This window comes from Trachurus trachurus, assembly GCF_905171665.1.
Source record: "Trachurus trachurus genome assembly, chromosome: 10".
Classification (NCBI taxonomy): Eukaryota; Metazoa; Chordata; class Actinopteri; order Carangiformes; family Carangidae; genus Trachurus; species Trachurus trachurus.
This window is the reverse complement of record NC_139894.1, coordinates 27,221,283-27,242,193: the sequence shown is the minus strand read 5'-3', so window position 1 is coordinate 27,242,193 and position 20,911 is coordinate 27,221,283. Positions and strand designations below refer to the sequence as shown.

At 43.4% G+C, this 20,911-nt stretch overlaps 3 protein-coding genes across 4 annotated transcripts; 2 read left to right on the top strand and 1 right to left on the bottom strand.

The window, feature by feature from the left end:
• The first annotated feature begins 6 nt into the window (after window positions 1-6).
• Window positions 7-8,289, top strand: fam199x (family with sequence similarity 199, X-linked). The gene is made up of 8 exons (XM_083980450.1): window positions 7-79; window positions 1,909-2,087; window positions 2,844-3,063; window positions 3,271-3,429; window positions 3,520-3,681; window positions 4,992-5,175; window positions 5,298-5,401; window positions 6,201-8,289. Exons 2-8 carry the CDS (start codon window positions 1,921-1,923, stop codon window positions 6,372-6,374), a joined length of 1,170 nt encoding a protein of 389 aa, XP_083836576.1. The 5' UTR covers window positions 7-79; window positions 1,909-1,920; the 3' UTR covers window positions 6,375-8,289.
• Window positions 8,290-8,825: 536 nt separating this feature from the next.
• smim19 (small integral membrane protein 19) lies at window positions 8,826-10,548 on the top strand. 2 transcript variants are annotated; one of them, XM_083981059.1, is made up of 3 exons: window positions 8,826-9,085; window positions 9,470-9,594; window positions 10,004-10,548. In XM_083981059.1, the coding sequence occupies exons 1-3, from the start codon at window positions 8,949-8,951 to the stop codon at window positions 10,066-10,068; spliced, it is 327 nt and encodes a 108-aa protein (XP_083837185.1). In that variant the 5' UTR covers window positions 8,826-8,948; the 3' UTR covers window positions 10,069-10,548. The 2 variants fall into 2 exon arrangements, with proteins under 2 accessions (XP_083837185.1, XP_083837186.1); XM_083981060.1 differs by having other exon boundaries at window positions 9,470-9,598.
• Window positions 10,549-11,532: 984 nt separating this feature from the next.
• Window positions 11,533-20,807, bottom strand: pld7 (phospholipase D family, member 7; the record flags this gene model as incomplete). Its single annotated transcript, XM_083980304.1, has 12 exons — window positions 11,533-11,735; window positions 12,198-12,297; window positions 12,385-12,550; window positions 13,009-13,148; window positions 13,607-13,810; window positions 14,410-14,537; window positions 15,240-15,354; window positions 15,453-15,633; window positions 15,760-15,947; window positions 16,180-17,097; window positions 19,996-20,115; window positions 20,670-20,807. 12 exons carry the CDS (start codon window positions 20,805-20,807, stop codon window positions 11,533-11,535), a joined length of 2,601 nt encoding a protein of 866 aa, XP_083836430.1.
• Between the last annotated feature and the right edge of the window lie 104 nt (window positions 20,808-20,911).

Sequence of the window (20,911 nt, the reverse complement as noted above, 5' to 3'; positions counted from 1 at the left end):
AACTGGGATCATCATCGATAGAAAAGAAAGGACCCGCAAATGGAGGTGGAAGAAATGGTCACACTTTGAACGATAAAAGGTCGGTGTTTTATGGGATACAACTTCTCAATTACATCTTCGCCGCGGTTTCAAAACGTTCGCATTTGTTAATGTGTGGAAAAGGTCACGTAGGCGTCGTTTTATGAGCTTGGTAAACGCTACGTGGACATTGGGAGCATTAGCAACCAGCTACCGACGTTAGCTCGTGTTGTGTTTTCGCATGCTAACGTTAACTGCTCGCCTTAAATAAACACGGCAACGTTTCATGTGAAGTCTCCTCAAACTCATACGGAGAATAGCTAGTATGTTTTATTATTATGAAATTTCAGTTCTTCCTTCGTACTACTATACATACCGTATGTTGTGTAACATTTGGTTCTGTTGTTTGTAAAAACAAACAACTGTGGCAGTTGAATGTCATTAAACAGTAGACAACAAATAACATTAATGTCAGCAGTTTTTCAACATAATCGGTGCCCAGGGATATATTGTTTCAAAGCAGAGCAACTTATTTATTTTTTTTATCGGTGTAAGAGTATGAAGTTTATCTTTTAGTGATATCTGGATAAGAAGAAAGCGTTGGTGGGAGACGCTTTTCTAGTATCTGTCTCCCACCTGTCATTGATAACAGTGAGACAGTGAAAAACTCCCACCAGCAGAAAGTTATAGTCAAGTCAGTGTCCATCTGCCTCGACCTGTTGGGTAGGAGGGGAAGAGATAGGACTAGATAGATAGGGTGAGAGAGGAACTATAAGTACTGACAAAATCTAAAAACACAAATGATAATTTCAGTATAATTTTCAGTATAATTTTGCAGCCGGCAGTAGACAGGATCATGCAGCAGAAGGTGGTTCACAGTTGCAGATTCAGTCTCAGCAGCTCTGGAGATGGGACTAAATAACAGAGTAAGGGAGCAGCAATTTATGAGAACTGTTTAATTGAGACTGAGGCCCACTTGCTAAAAGTAGAATTATAACAGGTAGCCTGAGTTGTAGAGAATAGAGGCCGTTTAAAGGTTAGGGCATTAAAAGCTTGGATTTGTAGGCCTGAATGGAGTCGGCTGTTCTAATGTCAGCAAAGGAGCCCAATAGGAAAGGGCCCAGTGCAGTCAGCTGATGCCTTTTTAAGTTTAGGAACAGGCAAGAGTCCCGAAATCCTTAAAAAAAAGGGCAAAGAGCATAAGATGGAGTGTGAGGTTTAAGCAGATCAACCAGGTAAAAAGGAGCAAGTGTCATCAAAAGCACCTTAAAATCTGATCTGATATGGACAGGAAGTAAATTAAGAGGGTCTTACTTTAATCCTCAATGTGTTTCATTGATATGGATCACTGCTAGAGTTTGCTTACTTTGCTAACAAATTGTTCAAAGCAGTATGTTTGGATCTCTGAATGTGGAGCCTGTCCAAAACCTAATTAACTGAGGATTATTCACTCCCACCCCACAAAACACAAGGTTAAACACTAGATGTGCGTATCAGTCCCTATTTTCCTGCTGTTTAATCTTAGAATAAGTATATGTATATCAATAATATATAATATGTATCAAAAAATATATCAAGCATTACCAGTTTGTTGCCCTAGTCTTTTGACATTTTATTTACAGGAAATGTATTTTACCTATAACCCGTTACAATACTTCCTATTCAAACAAAACAGAAATCTTTTTGTTGGGTCTGATTACTAAGCATAGAAGATGCAAACTACAAACTAAACCTCAGGTGATGTGCACAAAACTATTGTTTTATGTTATGTTTTTTGCTGAGAGGGACAAATGTGTATTTATTCAACTATGTGTTAATCACTGAGGCTGTAGCTGTGCAGAAAGATTCCCTATCATTTGTGTTTGATGTTTGCCTTTGTCTCTGTGACAGGTACATATAGCCATGTCTGAATCTCTGTACGAGAAGTTTTTGGCCCCTGAGGAGCCGTTCCCTCTCCTCTCTCAAAGAGCCAACCTCAGTGATGTGGGAACTCTGGACGTCAGTGACTTTGGATGTCAGCTCTCATCATGTCACAGAACAGATCCTCTACACCGCTTCCACAGTAACAGGCAAGTAGAGTGTGTGTGTGTATTTGTCTGCTCAGGCATATGCGTCACCTTCGTCTGAGGTAAACTGACTTTGAGATGATATTATGAAAGGATGTTTGTAAGACATGATGTTAGATAACACATTGAACATAAAATGTCCCTTAGCACAAAAGCTGGACCACCAACTGCTTCACTATGTGCTACTGCAGCTGCTACTCTACCATAGAGGAATGTCAATTGAGTTAAATTGCAAGTTTCCTGTGTTGCCACTGTCAGTAAAGTTTGTTTACAGCCGACACGGCAAACCAGTATTGATGCATTTCACAGCATGGTTGTGTTGTTGCATTTCCAAAACCACACACTTGCAGTTACTGATCAAATAAAATAAAATAAATGAAAGCACAGGCTTCCAGATTAACGGGCAACTGCACCATACCTCCAGCAGTTTGTAGAACTGTTGCAGATTATAGCCTGAAACTTTGCATAATAATTATAATGTCACACGTCCCCGTAATGACTGTCTTTAGGAAATGTGAAAAAGCAATGTGTTCTCCATTTGTTTTGAACGTATTTCTATCTCTTCAGTGCTTTCACGCATTGCACCAAATGACTCCTGCATCTATATTAGCAAAAATAACTTAAAATGTAGGATGTGTTTCAAACTGATTTGGTTGTTTTTAAATGCGTTGTTGAAATGTAAATTCTTATCTTGTTTGCGCTACCTTTATTTAACAACGAACAGAAATAATCAATATATCATTTACTCTGAAATCCCAGGTGGAACCTCACTTCCTGTGGGACCAGCGTTGCCAGCTCGGAGTGCAGCGAGGAACTCTTCTCCTCGGTGTCTGTGGGGGATCAGGACGACTGTTACTCCCTCCTCGACGACCAGGAGCTAACGTCACTGGACTTGTTTCCAGAGGGCAGCGTCTGCAGCGACGTCTCCTCCTCCATCAGCACCTATTGGGACTGGTCTGACAGCGAGTTTGAATGGCAGGTCGGTTCTCAGCTGCTCTGTTGGAAATCATATTTAATGTGCACAGTATACTTTACCATTATAAGTGCATTGTTTGTTTGGATGTGGGTATAAAAGTAAGTAACATCAAAGTTGTGAAACTGTGAGCTTTCCACAGTCTGCCTCCCTTTTGTTGTTGTCGTCGTCTGCACATGTCATTGCTGATCTGTCTTTCTGCTGTCCTCCCAGTTGCCAGGAAGTGACATTGCCAGTGGCAGCGATGTCCTCTCTGACATCATCCCGAGCGTGCCAAGCTCGCCCTGTTTGTTTTCCAAGAGGAAGCCCAAACCCCACCCTCACCGTAACCTGGACGAACTACCTTGGAGTGCCATGACCAACGACGAACAAGTAAGCAAAGCTCACACGTCCGTCTGTGCTACTGCAGGGACCTTTATGCAAGACGCGAGGTGTTAATTTGTTTGTGCGTGTCCTCTTCAGGTGGAGTACATTGAATACCTGAGTCGGAAGGTGAGCACGGAGATGGGCCTGAGAGAGCAGCTGGACATCATCAAGATCATCGACCCGTGCGCTCAGATCTCTCCCACAGACAGCGAGTTCATCATTGAGCTCAACTGTCTCACTGATGAGAAACTCAAACAGGTGAGTGGTTATTCTGCTTACTCACTTACAATACATGTTGACTACGCCAGTACACCGACAAAAACTGTTTTAAATGGTTGCTTATTTGCTACCGTCTGTAGAGATCTGAAAGTGTTTCTGCTTCTGCTGTGTGGTTTCAGCAGATTTCCATTAACAGTAGAGTCTTTTGGATTTTAGAAGATATTTGGTACCACTTTCACACTTCTATTGAGTAATAAACCTGACTGCATTTCAGCCAGACCTGGCATTGACATGCATCATGGGTGATGTGATCACAAAGCGGACAGCATGTCAGTTCACGCCTGCTATCTCCACACACGTCTCTGGTAACCTTTTGTCCCACTTCACCGTGCTATATGCAAATAGACAAGTGTTGTTCTTAAGTCTGTGTGACTGTGACAGACGAGTCTGTTGTCAAAGTGTTTGAGTGAGAAGCGGAGTGGGACAAGGAGAGGCTGAGAAAATCAGTGCACTGCACACAGCTCAACATTGGAATAAGATTTTAGACATTTAAAATGGTGAAATGTTTTTCAGTTGATTATGAAACTGGCTGAGCCAATCAGATGTCACTTGAATAGATGGTTCTTTTATGTGGCCCAGGACACATTTTCATTCACACTCCTAAAATAATTCAGCCACTCGTGCCCAGACCAGTCTCTGGGATCTGAAATCGCATCCTCAGTGTATGTTGGGCACACCTGAAGAAAGAGCAGTCCACTTGTGATCAGATCACCAAAATGAGATGATAGTACAAGTTCTACACAAAACAGACATGTAATTATACAGGTTTATTCTCAATAAATTAGAATATCATGGAAATGTTTAATTCAGTTAAAAAAGTGAAACTAGTACATTGTATAGATCCATTACACACAGAATGAAACATTTCATGTGTTTATTTATTTCATTTCTTTTAATTGTAATGATTATGACTTACATTTAATGAAGACCTAAAATCCAGTATCTCAAAAAATTAGAATATTACAAAATACCAATTAAAAAAAGAGTTTTTAATATGGAAATGTTGGCCTTCTGAAAAGTACCGGTATGTCCGTCTATATGCACTCAATACTTGGTTGAGGCTGTTTGACTTGAACTACTGGAAATTGACTTTTCCGTGATATATAATTTATTGAGATGCACCTGTATTATCAGCCAGTCCACTAAATTACTAGGACTTGCTTGTCCATATAATATGTTCACTTTGGCTGCTAAACAGATTTGAGAGGATACATACTCTCGAGCAGGATAGAAAAACAAATGGTGTTACTGTGCACGTGAAAATGTTGATTCATGTGTGTTGTCATCAGGTGCGTAACTACATCAGAGAGCACAGCCCCAGGCAGCGGGCCAGCAGCACCAGAGAGGGCTGGAAGAGGAGCAGCCACAGCAGCGCCAGCACTGGTGGTGTCAGCGGAGCCAGCAGCAGTAACGCCAGCATGGTCAGCTCTACCAGCTCCTCCACCGGCTCCACAGCCTCCAACTCTGTAGCAGGTGAGACGGCACCAGGTGGGCCAGCAGTTAACACGGAGCTGCCTGCAGTAATGGGGCATTTCAGATCAGAGTTAAGGTCTGGTGTGTGGTTGTAATGCTGTTTATGTTTCCTCGTGTTCCAGGTGGTACAGCATCAGCCTGTAGTGGAAGCAGCGTTGCCAACATCAGCAGAGCTCATAGCGATGGCAACCTCTCCAGTGCTGCAGAACGTATACGAGACTCTAAAGTAAGAAACCTCTGTATGAGACGGACAGATGTTTTTATCATGCTCCACATAACATGCACAACATAAACATCACATATCCCACGGCGAAAGAGTTCACTTTTCAATTTTAAAGGGGAACTATGCAAGTCCGTTCACTTTTCTGCTGTTTTGCTAACCCTCCTCCTGGCTATGTGCATTTGTTTTCTATGATGCTGGCGAGAAATCAATCAATAGAGCTGTAGATAATGTTATATATCATATACGATGTTACGACCTGTGTGTGTGTGTGTGTGTGTATATATGTATATATATATATATATATATATATATATATGTATATATATATATATATATATATATATATATGTATATATTTGTGTAGTCTCTTGTCATAAAGAAGAGATTACAGGTTACGGGGCGCGTTTGTGTTGCGGTGCTCAGACACAACAGCTGGGCTTTTCAGCCAAGAGACGCAGAGAGCCTCCATTCACCCTCCTAACAAGTTACATATCGTGTATTAAACCATCACAATTACAATTAAAGCTGTTTAATTAAAATAAGAAAATGTGGCATAGTTAAGCTACAAATCCTGCAGAGTTGCCTCTGGACCCACTCTGCCACATTAATGTAATTTTTATTGTAGTTAATGTACCAGTACCTCTAAACTACAGTTTTGTTTAGTATGACTTGAATACAAGTGCACTTATTTTACAGCCGATCCTTTTACCTGAGCATGTGAGAGTAGCTGATTGTCTCCACACCTTCATCTTTGTGTGGGTCTCATCACTGCCCTCTCTCCCCTCGCTCACTGTCATTCCAGAAACGCTCAAAGCAGCGTAAGCTCCAGCAGAAAGCCCTGCGGAAGCGGCAGCTGAAAGAGCAGCGGCAGGCCCGCAAAGAGCGCCTGAGCGGACTGTTTCTGAACGAGGAGGTGCTGTCGCTACGGGTGACAGAGGAGGACGACCATGGCGACGACCTGGACATACTGATGTGACACCAGTGAATCAATCAGTGCTCCCTCTATGCCTGCTCTCTCACCACCCGGCCACCACCATAGAGCTTAGACACTGCTAATCCAGATCGCTGCTCGCATTAGCTAACATGCTCATAATGCGTTTTGTAAAAGTAACGTAGGGAGTAGTAGCTTTTAGTAGCTTCTAGCGTAGCTTGACATATCGCTTGCTTATACTAGTGTTAAACTGCTTGTTGCTGCACTCACTTCTAAGCTAGCTACAGTAATAATGGTAAAGTACAGATGATTCTTTGATTAGATACTGATCCCAGTCTAGCCTGCTTACAGCCTGTGCTAATGCTGCTCACAGATGCACATGAATATACACTACAGATTACAGTTATTTCAGCTTAATAAATTAAGAAGAGGATAGCTTTAGGTGCTGAAACGGCGTATATCCACTGCTACTAATACAGCCACCACTGGCAGAAGGGTAGACCAGGCAGGAGGATCAGAGTTTGGCCATATGATGCAGATGCTACAATAACCAGGTAGCGGCAGCAAGTTTACTCTTTTCATAACATTACAGGACAAACTATGTGCAAGTTGTATTTCAACCAGTGCGGTGGTATTTTTCCCCCTATCTGCCTACAAACGCTCAGACTCTACAGGGCTGTAGCTGCACTGGCCAAACTCTGTTCGTCTGTGGCTCCAGTTTAATCTGCTGCAGGTTCAGATACAGCGACAAAGGTATGCGTGAACACAGTCCGCATCACATGGGCGTTGAGTATCGTCAAAGTAAGTGGAAGTAAATAGTGGTCCTCAAACCAATCCTTCAGATCTGACCAGTACACCAGAGGTTCGGAGGAAACAGAAGTGATCTGGCCTGTCTTTCTCTCTGCTGAGTGTTGTGGCTCCATTTCACTCTCAAGGCTTAGAGGGAGCACTGAAACACTGCATGTTAAATTGTCACCCACACCGAATCCCTGTGTGGCCCACTAACTAACAACTTGCATCGTTATTTGCATACACTTGTTAAAAATAGCTTACCTGTATTGTAAATAAATGATAAATAACAACATATTTACTGCTTGCTTTCAGGTTTTCCCTTGTGATAAAGGTTTGATTTCAAGTTTGTTTTTTTTCCCTCTTTGTGTGTGTTTCTATCCGACGACAAAGTAGTGAGCTCATTTGTTCTCATAGCTTCAAAGCTGTAAATTGCCACAGGTTCTTTGCAAACCTTTTCAGTCTTATTTTATGCATTTAGTTGTGTTTTGTCACTTACTGTATTTAGTTTGGACTTTGTCTCAGACGTCTTTTGAACTTTTTTTGTTGTTGTTGTTATTTTCTACAAGCACTCCTTCTGTGTTTCTGCCAGAGACAGATTCCTGATCATTTACCTACACATTTATCATCACAAGTTTCAAGCATTTTACAGTTTTTTTTTTACAGATCAGTATCTGTCCATGTACTGTATGACTGCTTTGGTTTTGCTGCTCAACTTGACCTGGTTTCTTGAACATGTGTATCCAACATCTATCCATTACCTCGATGTTGAGAGTCCCCATTTTCATATTTGGTAATAGTAGCCACCTGAGGTTTGTCTCTCTCTCTGTCTTTTTTTTTCAACCTGTCTGTCTTGTAGGAAACACTTTTCCTGCAGCTTGTCGGGTGTGACATTATGAACCACTGCAGTTATGGGCCTGAGAGCTCGTCGTCTCCTTTCTGATACTTTCTAATGTATCCTGAGCTTCGGCTCTTGTCTCTGTCTTGTGTATAAAGTCATTAACTTCAGCAATTATGTTAAAAGCAGCTTTATGTATTCTGTAGTATTGAATTAGTAAAACTCTATTTTGAAAAGTAAGATAATTTTGAAAGAAAAATTTCAAAACAAGCCCCAGTGTGATGCAACAAAGTTATTTGTGTAAATAAGGTACCATGTAATTGCTGACAATGAATGATATTGAACTGATTAAACATGGTGTTAAAAAAGCTTTATTGTCAACTAAACGTTTTCTTTGAGGACATTGATATTATTTAAATTATTTATTATACATTATTTCTCACCAGACACCTTGAGTCAACACATTTTTACCATCAGATTTTACACATTCATAGTTTCATATAAATCTCGTTGGAACATAGCTGCCTGGAACTGACAGCAAGAGACACCACACAAATGTGTTTTTACTAAAACACATTTCTTGAATCCTTCTGCACAGGGTATTTATTGCACATCAACTTCACACTATTACAGTATCAATATTAAACAGCTAACAGCGACTTAGCGCACTGAAACATCCTACTGCGTGGTTCAGAGATCTATCTGACAGCTGGATATTTGCTGGGGCGACAAGACAAGCACTAACCCGTGAGGAGGATGGCGTGGTTCAGGTTGTGAACTGTAGGCGGCAGCCACGAGCCCACATCCATGCACGAGCCCCGCAGCAGCGTGCGAACTTCCGGTTCGAAGGAGGAGGCGGAAGTGACGTCACAGTGTTTACAATGCACGGCTAGCTCAGAGGAAACTGCAGCAGCCAGCAGCTAGTTCAACGCCGTTACCTGTCTGTCGTTGTCACATATTCCCCGGCAGACTGTCGTGCTGACCGTGTTGCCATGGGAGCTCACGGGGTTTTGGGCAACAACGAGCCCGAGTCCATAGACTACTCTGTGCACGAGGCCTGGAACGAGGCCACCAACGTCTACCTGCTGGTGATCCTGGTCAGCTTCGGTCTGCTCATGTACGCCAGGAAGTAAGTAACAGTTACAGCCAGGTCAAACCTTCAGCCTCAGACTGGAGATACCACACAGTGCTGAGCTCTCCCTACGCTTTTACTCTAAATATTGAACCTTCACGCCAAACTGCGTTGAATAAATGTTCATTTTATTGTTTCCTCGGTTGCAGACAGGTGCGTAGTAGGCCACATACGGATGATAATGGAAACAACCATCTTTAGTGTCTATGGTCAATTTCTGCATTAGTTAAATCTTCCATAACTCAATATTAAAACCGGATATTCAATTATATTCGGTTGACAAATAAAAAAAATGATTTAAAAGACTGGAGACGTACTCTTCTATTCTCTTCATCCTCCGAAATCTTATTAATCTGTTATCTTCATTCACATATAATTCAGGAACAAGAGGAAGATCATGCGCATCTTCACTCTGCCTCCCACCGCGGGCAGCAGCCCGGAGCCCAACTTCTACGACAGCCTGCAGAAGGTGCGTCTGCGGCAGCAGCTGGAGATGTACTCTCTGGGTGAGTGAGTGTCAGCACTAAGCAGAGGCATGATGTACTGTCCAGCTTCACATCTCCTTATTAACCCTAACAGTATACACTTTTTACTTTTTCCACCACTGTGATCATAATAATGATAATAAAACTTTATTTCTTAACACCCTTTAAAAATACAGGTACAAGGTGCTTTACAGCAGCATCAAATAACAGTAAAGGCACAATACATGCACACAACCAGCAGCACAGATACACCCAGATCATATTAGTGTCTTAAAAGGTGTGTTTTTACACAGAGAAATGCCACGACTATTTCCAGCTCATGACTGATAAGTGTTTTACTTTACTGGCTTAATGAAAAAGGTCTTGATCACACTGAACAGGCGCCTGTGTGGATAATTAAACCGTTTGTTTCTTCTCTTTTGTCTTTTAGCCAGAAAGTTTGACCACCAGCAGCAACAAGGCCAGACAGACAGCGTGCAGCTCTCCATGGAGTGAGAGCAGCAGGGCATCACACTCCTGTTTCTTCAGGTCATTTGTACACAGATAGAATAAGGACTTGAATGACTGTCACGGTCAAACATTTTATAGTGAGACAGACATAACTCCTACCCTGCTTCTCCCTGTTTGGCTCCTTGAAAGAGACATGAGTTTCCATTTACCTCGTCGTCTCCTTGGCTGATCATGTGGAGCACAAACAGCCAGATGGATGGAGAAAAGCCAGGAATGTGTATGGGAGTGTGGCATCTTCCAGAGTAATAAACCTGCGACATCAGCAGATGTCACTGAGGTGTTTATAGTGTGGTGTGAAGCAGAAAGTCAACCATGAAAAATTTCTTGCACATCGAACAAGATCCTTCAAATTTAACATTATAGCTTCTAGATGTTTTTTACTTGTCTAAGTGTTTGTAAGATGTTTTGTGTCAACTCGTTAGGTAAGTTAAAAAAAATGTGAAAATAAAGATATGTAACAATGAACTGATTCAGATGATCTGATTATTGGTATTTTCTGTTTTGTCGTTTGAGGTTAACTGTGTGGTAGAAACTTGGTTAAGAGGAATTGAGTAGTTAGAAAAAATGGTGTATTGCGATGCAGTCAGACAGAAATCGTTTTAACTAACTTGTCTGTTCCTTCATCAACAATATCTAACTCATTAGATAGAAACCAGTGAAGCTCTCAGAGCTGGGAACAGGTTTTATTGATATTGAAACATCCAGTAAACTGCTCAGTTTGTCCACGACCAACTGAAACGTTCCCTGTTCCACTCAGAGCCAGGAAGTCCCTTTTAATTGAACGGTCCAACAGTGTGAGATGACACAGCATGTTCACTGAAGACAGATACAACAGATAAACCAGACTAGAACAAAGGTTGTTTTCAAATTCAGAACAAACACTTGAAGAAAAAAGTAAAGCAAGTTTTCTCTAAACTGAGAGACTCATGGTGAACATTCAGAATTGATTTCTTTGAAAGAGTTATCAGATATGAACTGACAAGTATTTGTACAAGGGTCTTGCACTGTTGAAGTAATGTCATGTCAAATGGTTTCACCACACATGAATATTAACAGCTAAAGGCTTCAGCAGCATAAACATGGCCCCGGTGTGCAGCCTGCACCTCTTTGGAAATGTTGGATTTCCTGCGTAAATCTGTGAAAGCTTGGCACCGACATTTATAAGGAAAATATACAAAATGCTCCAGGCATGAAATTAATTGTACAAAGCGACTTCCCGTGCGCCTCAGCTCAGGTAAGAAAATAGTCAAAACATTACAGACTGTAAAAAAATAGCAATTATATACAGACATAGGAAGGCAGTGAGGAAACAACAGCAATAAAATAAACTGTGTTCATTCGCACAGCACAGCACAGCAAGCTGCTTTCTGCATAAAATAAAGTTCAAGTGGCAAGAGCAAGCAAGATGCTCATCTACAACACAATGTGCTTTATTGATGGGCAGTGCCCTCAGTGTCGGCCCTGAGGGCAGACGTCCAGGCTGTCGGCAGGCAGAGGGCTGGAGTACTGGGACCTCCAGTCTCTGAGGAAGAGCTCCTCTGCCTGGCTCTGCAGCGTCTGCTGGCCTCTTCCCACTGCCGAGCCCGTCTGGTTCACCACCAGGCCCACGCCCGCAGTGCTGCTGAAGTAGTTCTCCGACCAGTTGGATGTACCTGTGGACACAAACACTCATCACTTAGACTGTACGACAGTCACAGGAGGAATTATTACTTATGTGTGTGTTTGGGCAGGCTAATCTGTGAAAACCTGTATTTAAAAAAAAACATTTAATGCTGATAACTTTACTTTGCTTATTCTACAACTATATATGAAATGTGAATATAATATCTGTGGACTGAAACAATCTGTAATATTCCTGCCACATCAGCAGAAATATTTCACTTTCACAAACAAACTAAATGAAGGAATCGGATTCAGGCCAAAAATATTTTTTTCTTCTATGCAGCTGGTTTTAGTGTTGATTGAGTTGTTTTGTTATAAAAACAATCAGCAAAATAATTAGTATCTGAAACAGTGAAGTAAAAGCACAAATATATGGCCAACAGTAAGTGATACTGTCCTGTTCTGTGTCTGTCCCAGTGGATGTGACAGTGTGAGCAGTGGTAACAACACACCTATGTAGACCACTCTATCTGTGACCATGTACTTGGCGTGATTGACTCGTGCGTAGGGGATCTTCATCTGCTCTGCTGTTGAAGGCACTGTAAAAATATTCTGCAAAGACACACAAATGTGTAAATTAAACACAAGTACACGGTCCAGCATCGTTCTGTTCAAGCCTTTAAGGAAATTCAAACGCACTATTTCTATGTCACACTTGAGTGGAGGCCTGTTGAGCACCAGCAGGGACTGCAGGAAGGTGAACATGGAGCCAGGCGAGTGCTCCCAGCAGCTGACCATCAGCCGGACCTGCACGCCTCTAGTGCAGGCTGCAGCACGCAGGGACGAGTCGATGGCGGGCCAGAACCTGAGAGCAAGAGGCCGGGGTCACAGTTTGGTAGAAGACAGATCGACACTGTTGTGTACAGTCAGTGTGTGATGAGGGAGACACGGGCAAGGAAAGACAGGAGGACTAACTATGTGTGTGTAACTGATGAGAAGGAAACAGTGGAAGTGGAGGAAACACATTTTCCTACACTTCCTCCTACTCTACAGAGTGGGACTTCACTTCAAGCTGAATGTCTTGCTTCCAATTTGGCAAGTTTCCATCATTTTAATGAAAAAGCCTCCAGTCAGCAGGTTTACCTCAGCTTAATCAGAGGAGTTGCTTTGTCAGCCAATCATCAACATTGTGCCCGTTCAATAAACGCCCACCTTACATAGTTTTTTTTCAAGCATGTATCCGAGTGACTCGACCTGACGTGTGCAGATTGAGTTTTAGTGCATTACTCTGTCTGTCATGGTGCAGCAGTTGTTTGTCGTCACCTGCGTGGCTCTGTGAACTCAGTCAGAGGGAGGTAGTCCATGACAGAGATGTAAACGAATTTCTGGGCGTCGTTGATGACTGACAGGATGGTGGCGAGGTCGTCAGAGCGGCCGCGGGCTGAGATCTGTGGAGGGGCGCTCTGCAGGAAACAGACAAACATCAGAAGTGTGGATCGTAGGAGCAAAGAGGGAGGGGAGTAGGACCTTCATCCCAAAGGTTACCATGGAGACGTATTGAGGTTTCACAGAGCTAAAATAAATGTTTAGTTTGTCACCAAAGTTCAGTTCATCCGTTGATACGTGAAAACAAATGAGGATTAAACTATTTTGAAAAATGATTTTAATTATACTATCAAACCAAACTGCCCTACGCCTGAGCTGTTAGTCAAGATTGATTCATTTATGTCCTACGATGATCTAAATATGGTTTCATATCATCTCCCACTCCACCAAGGATATTATACCAGTCGTGTAAACACAAAACTAACAGAGGAAAAAGCTTGGTATTGACACTAACATCTGTCTTTTCATGTCAGTATCAGATCCAAAGAGGTCCAAAAACAAACTCATGAAGACAAATGTCTTCTCCCAGACTTACAGACAGGTAGACTTGAGCAGGGACTCCGTTGAGCTTCAGATGCAGGGGATTCTGGGAGCTGGACAGAGCTGAGAGGCGAGCAGGCCAGTACGGGGGCAGGGATCCCCTGTCCGTGCCACCGATTAACCAGTACACCCCGAAGATGCGGTGGGCGTCCTGAGCCAGGCAGCTGCAGTCCTCCACCGACACGCCCACCTCCTTCACCTGGTTCAACAGAAAGCACCTGATGTGTTAACGGAGCTGCAGCCACAGCCAGGCCTGTGCTAGTGTCTGGGCCTGGTCCAGGGAGAGGATTTATGGAGCTACTAGGATGACTCTGCAGAGCTAGACCTGGAACCACCTCTGATCTGGGAGCAGCGCAGTCTGCTGCATTATGAAGACCAAACAATAACATAACCCAGATTATTTCACTTGAAGAGCAGGAAAATGTTTCATGTTCACTTATCCATCAGTTGGAATCACATTGTTTGATATGAAAATACTGTGCTTTCAGTGTACACATCAGCAACAAGCACTGCAAAGTCTGAGCATCAGCTCCTCGGCTGGTTTAATTTAATTATATGATCAGCTGTGCGCCCTGCTTGAAAGTCTAATACAGAGTAATGCAGCATCAGTCTGAGGCCAAGAACTGCTGTCTCACTGTGGCCCAGCTGCTGGGACTAACTGTTGAGGACAAATCTGGACAGTAATGTGATCTGTGAGAGGACAGTGATGCAAAGTCATGCAAAGGGCAGTGTGTGTGTGTGATGGATAAAGATTTAAGCCAGATACATTAGAAAACACATGTTCTCTCTCTGGTTTACCTGACTCAGAGAGCGCCAGTCCATGTTGGCACTACCCAGGTACAAGTGCTTTTGATCCACCACCCACAGTTTGGTGTGGACGATGCCTCCAGTTACAGCTTTGAGGTCCACTTCTCTGACTTCTGCACCTGGAGGGAGACAACACAGATCACTTCTTTATCTTGGAGTCAAGCACAAACTGTTTCATATAATATCATATTGTAGTATCAACCGCATCAGTATAAATTTAAGGTAGGGCTGGAGATCTTATTTTTTATTTTTTACTGAATTGCTTGAAATCCTCGTCACACCCCGATTACAACCAAGTAATTAAACGCTTTTTCATAAAAATGAAAAATGACAGTCATCCAATCATCGTGAATCATTGTGTTCTAGTCAATTGGATCGTGATGTGTCAGTCAAGCTGCCATCTCTCTTTAACCCAGTGTACCACACTGAAGTCTGGTAGGTTGTAATCTACCTCTAAGCTTGATGCTGGGTGGCTTATTATGATGCCGGTGTTTTCTTTCACGTCAATGAGCCATGAGAAGGAGCTGGTGGAAAGTTAGCGATGCTGGGATTACATTCAGAGCGACCCAATGTAATCCTAATGTGAGCGACGCGGTAGTGTTGTGATACTGTCGCATATAGTGAGGCTTCACCTTGATGTGAACCCAACGGTGTTGAGGTGTGGCTTCAGAGAGAAGTCTGAGGAAAGGGGCTTGGATGTTTGAATTGTGTATTTTCAAAATGTGGCCTGCTAGAACCGTTTTTCCAGGATCTTTACCCTTCCTTTAATGGAAGAAGCTGATTCTTTTAGCTATTAAAACAACGGTCACATGACGTTGTACCTGAAGCAGCCAGCTCTGCTGTGTCTTGGGTTGAGGTCTGGGGGGCGTTGACAGCAATCTGAAGCTTCACGCCTTTAGATTCAAGTTGTTTCAGTTGTTTAAAAACCTCTCGTCCCTGCAAAAGACATTCATCAAAGAGTGAAAAAAGAGTTCAGTGTGACTGGTAGATGCACAGCACTACATCGTGAGACTGGGGCATGCTACTGCACTGACCTGAGAGTCAGAGGAGTCGGTTAACTTCAGGTCAGTGCCTCGTAGTGTCAAGTAGAAGGCGGCGATGTGGACTGAGCTGTTGGCCTTGTCCAGCAGATGCAGCCAGCTGTCTGCGATGCTCGTCCTGGCCGAGGGAGAGGACTGGTAGAGTCCCACAGGGATGCTCTCCACCAGTTGAACGCTGAATGACGGAGGAGAGGGTGATTCAAGTTAAACCATTTCCACACCGAGCTGCACCTCATTTTAGAGGTTTGTCTCGAAACGCAGAAACAGGTCAGAGAGATCGAGGTTCGTTGATATTTCCTACCGACAGTCAGCGCTGCAGGGCTCGGGGGCCAAGCCGAAGCCCTCCAGCCAGTGCAGCTCCAGCTGAGCAGCGAGCTGGGCCACAGACATGGGGACCCCGTAGTGCCAGACGTGCTGACCGAACCCACCGAGGAGCAGCAGGGTGGTGGGCAGGAGGCAGAAGAGCAGAAAACTGGAGCTTCCTGAGCGCTGCAAAATGACACAAAAAGTGGGTTTTTAACTCATGAACAAGTGAGTCAAGTTTCAATCTTGGCTGGGACAGAGACTAGGAAACATCTTGGGGCTGTGCTGCATACCACAGCTCTTACTGAGGGGTGTGGCAAAATTCCTTAATATGTGACTGGCTCTGCCAAGACCGTCGAGAAAACATCACAACTGTTATGAGTGGAATCTATGAAGCAAGTACGGCGCGGTTGCTCACCGTAGCCGACTCAGTGGAGCTGACTTGAGCAGGTTTCTCGGGTGCTACTGGAGGAGTGGGTTCACCGTCCACATCTGCTTGTTCCTCCACAAGTTTTGAAACCTCTGCCTGGACGACGTGCGGTTCGCGATCCTCCGCCTCTACCGCCGCCTCGCTGTGGTGCTCCGACTTCTCGTCCGTCAAATCCTCTTCGGATTCGGCGTCTGATGACGACCTGCTGTCCTTTAACTGAAGCGTGCTCATGGGTTCTTTTCCCCACGGCGGCTCTTCGTCCATGATAGCATCCACTTGGCCGGCTGCAGCTGTTTGAGTAACCTCTGCAGTCTCATACCCTCTGTTGTCTCCCGAGGCGATGAGGATTGTCCTGCCTTTGGTCTCGACATCGTATTTCTCTGCTGTGACTGGTTGTGGCGTTTGGCTGAGCGAGCCCTGCAGTGGAAGTTGGCTGACGGGAGCGTCTGGTAAAGTATCTTCTATCTCTGAGGTTCTGCTCTGGTCTTCCTCTGATCCTTCTTCTGGTCTCAGGGCGGGTCGGGGACTTGCTGTCATTAAAGAATGCTGCACGGACTCGGACAAGCTCCAGCCCTTGGGTGCAGCGATGCCTTGGTCGGTGCCGCTGAATGGAGAGAAGGCTTCGAAGCCCGTTCTGTGCGCTCGGACCGACGGCAGCGGCAGCGCCGTTTCTCGCGTGTCTGGCGGTCTGGACTTCGGGGTCTCCGCGCTTCCTACGTGAGCTACGTGGACAGGGGTCTCCTTTTTGGGAAGGGGCAGCTCCGTGTGCTGGCTGGTGGGTCGTTTATGGAAAGTAGGGATTCGAGACACGGGTTTCCCACCTTTGCGGTTCATGTCTTCTTTCTCCTCGAGCTCTCTTTTTTCAGCCTCTAGACGGTCCAGCACAACACTACAACTTTTCAGAGCCTGGGGAAGATTGAAACTTGTTAGTCAAAGCACACATCTTCTGTGGACATAAAACATATCACATCACCTCTTTCAGCATATACACACACAAGTTCTGCCTTATATAACATCTTGTATACCTTTAAAAGCCAAACGTTAAACATGTACAGGTACAAACATACTCAACTCTTCACACTCCAGTCTTTTTACATAGCACCGGTGAACGACAACACCTGCACATGATCTCAAAAGGCTTCTGTTGCGCTAAAAGACGAAGAGCAGCCGCGCCTATTCAAATGAGCTCTCCTGACTGGTTCACGTCCACATGGCCACCGCAAGCTGTTCACCACATTGTCCTGGATCGTCAATATTTGTTTATGAACTCCACTGTTGCCGTGGCTACGATACCTTGACCACGACATTCCGGTGGCAGTTAGAGAGATGAAGGTTCTGCAAAATGGACTGAAGTGTGTTTCTTGGCCCGATAATGAAGGTTTAGGATGTTTAACTCAATTTCCAAATTGTGGTTATTAGAGTTTTGTGCTTGTTTTAAATGTCTCATTGGGTTTTTTGGCTGTTGTTTTTTTGAAGACAAGCCATGTCAGAGTGAAATGATAGAGCTACTGGGAGAGAGCCATCATTTACATTATCAGTCACAGCTGTGCTTCTCCTACGACGACAAGTCAGACAGGAACAGGCTGACTCAGCCCAAATGATTCAGGCAGATTTGTTGGCAGATGTCAACGTCGACATTTCAGAAAAAAAATCTCACTGCATTACCAAAACTCTTGTCATGAATGCTACATAAACAATATCCTGCTAATCTGTGCGCTCAAACTAATACATTATGAGCAGACATGTCAGCCTCCTTATATGATTTTCGAATTTTATGTTAGTAAATAGCTATAGATAGATACATTAAAACATATAGGCTGATTGGTTTATTGACAGGCTGATATGGTGCGGATGCAGCAGCAGCAAATGTGTGGGCAGCACCAGGAAAAAAGGAATTCCAATATGTTATGTAATGTGATGTAGGCTGAATTCATATAACCCTCGTATCATCGCCCTAATGGCACTGCAACCGTTTGATTAAGTATTTCAATCAGATGGAGCAGTGTGTACAAGTTATTGACCTTTTAGGTGTTTTGGTCCCTCATGTAATCTCACCAGAGAGTTCCACATATACTCTGCAACATGACACCAACCCTCAACATTCAACCACAATCATCAGAAACTATCTTAAGCTGCAAGTAGAACAAGGAGTCCTATAATAGATGTTGTGGCCCCTACTGGGATTACAGAGAGAGAGACAAAGAGACCCTGAGAAAGCCTTAATCCACTCAAGAAGTGTGGCGAGTAGGGATGTCACGATTATACATTTTCTTGGTACGATTATTGTCAGAGAAACAATCACGGTATTACGATTATCACGATTATTATGCATTAATTAATTTCACAACACTATGAATGTGTAAAATCAAATAGTCAAAATACAATTACATTACTCATTGTTTACACAAAATATTTCAAGTATCTATTAATATATGAACGATTATTAACCCCCCAGGGGAAGCGTTTGAAATATTCAGGTCATAAATTGTTATCTATACCAAATGTTTGTGCTTATTTTAATCGTTTTTTGTTTTGTTTTGCTTCTTTTTTAATTAAAAATGACAAGCTAACATTTAAATTCCTACCAATTCAATGTTACGTTAGATAAATGGACCAGTATCTGTGCATTTACCTTTAGTTTTGCGCACATCTGCCAATAAGGTTCCAACATCAAATTTTTGTGAAAGTAACGGTATTTAGTAATCTTTACGATTAATTAATTGTGGCGTTTAATACCACGATTAATTTTGAAAACAAGTAATCGTGACATCCCTAGTGGCGAGTGCTCAAAGATGCTCGGAACAACCAACCTGCCATGTAACCTGAAAAACCGTGCAGAAGTTCTCCAGAGGACTGATGATGATTTGAAGGTAAAGTGTGGTCACAGCAAATATTTCATTCATTTAAGATTCACTGTCCAAAATGTGCTATACACTCTTATTTGATAAACACATTAAGGATGTCACCAAAACAGTTTTTTCCACTTATGTAATAGTGAGGATTCTGTCTTTTCTGTCTAAGTCTGATGCAGAAATCCTACCTCATGTCTTTGTTTCATCTAGACTTGATTACAGTAATGTTTTGTTTTCTTGGCCTGCCACATGCTCAGATTAAAGTCTTACAAATGAGTCAGAACGCTGCAGTTAGCAATGTAATCAAATCCAGGAAATCTATTACACCATTTTTAGCTTCCCTTCATTGGCTTCCTGTCTATATCAGATCAGGTTTTAAAGGTGCTTTTTCACAACATATAAAGTCCTAACTGCTCTGCTGTGTCTGTATAATAAACTACTTGTAACAGATCACTTCTGTTGTGAATTGGCGCTGTATAAATAAAATTGACTTGATTGTTATCTTTATTGTATTGTTATTATGCTCACTGATGATAAAGGTTGTTTACATAACTGTAAAATGTTGTGGCAATTGTATTATGTGATAATGATAACAGTAAAGATTAGCCAATGTAGAAATACAAAAGTGTTGATCTTGACATTTGCCTCAGAGCTCTGGTTCTGATTGGGTTTCAACACACACAGCCGTCATGTAAAAGTCAACTTTACTTCTGTTGCAGCTGAGAAAAGGAGATTAAAACACTTCCGGACCAGCCTGTCATTGTTTCCTGCTGATGATTACACACAGACACAAACACAAGACAAACCACTATTTCTCTCACCATAGTGATATATGAATAAGAACTGGACACACCCATGCATCTATTTTAGGGCTCGGCTTTACTGGACAACACACACAAAGGCCAGAGGTGTGTTTGTTTGGCTTTTATCTGTAAGGTGAATAACAGCCTACCGTCATCATGTCTGCATCCTCAGCTGCTTCCTCCTCCTCCTGCTCCGGCGGGGGACTCTCACTCCGGTGTGTCTCCATCACTTCGCTGTGGACAGACTCAGACTCACCGTCCTCCGACTCCTGACAGGACCACACCGGTTATACTCGGTTAATAGCTGCATTGTCATAAAGCACTGGGCATGACTTCAAACACTCACAGTGTGTTAGTCTAAAAAAAAAAAAAACCTGCAAAATTAGACTCCAAGGTGAATACAAGCGACACACGAGTCTCTCCATCTCCCCCAATAAAGAAAGAAGCACCGTCAGCTTTAACACAAACTTACCATAATGCGGTAACAAGTTCGGGCTCGGCGGACGGACGGACGGACTCACTCCCACCGTGTGGTGCTTCCCCTGGACCGTTATGCTAACCAGCTAAGCAAATATGACAAAGGCTGAAGCGGCGGTAGTAGCAGTAAAAAGAAAAAAAATACTGCGGGTAAAGGCAGGACGGTGTCTCTTTAATCCTTCTTAGATAGTTTTTTTTTCTCGGCTTATCCCGTTTACGTCGCTGCCGTTGACGCTCGCTTGCAGCAGCAGCAGCAGCTACGTGGCCGAGTGAGCTGAAGTTTTTCAGCAGCAGCAGCAGCAGCGGAGGAAGAGGAGGCGGAAAAGCTGAGTAATAAAATACCCACCTCGTCGTACGTAACTCTCCCGTGCAGGCGGCTGGTCGACCTCCTCTCTGCTGCAGCAGCCGGTGTCGTTTCCAGTAACTCTACCTCACCGACCTCACCGGGGTGGATGGACTTTCTGGATCGTAGCACCATAGGCATCTTGGTCCGCTTTAATAATGCAGCAAAGTTGCAAACCGTCCTGACACGACAGGTTTAACGGGCTGCGCCGGGGCATTAAGAGCAGCTGTCTGTCCCGGTTGAGA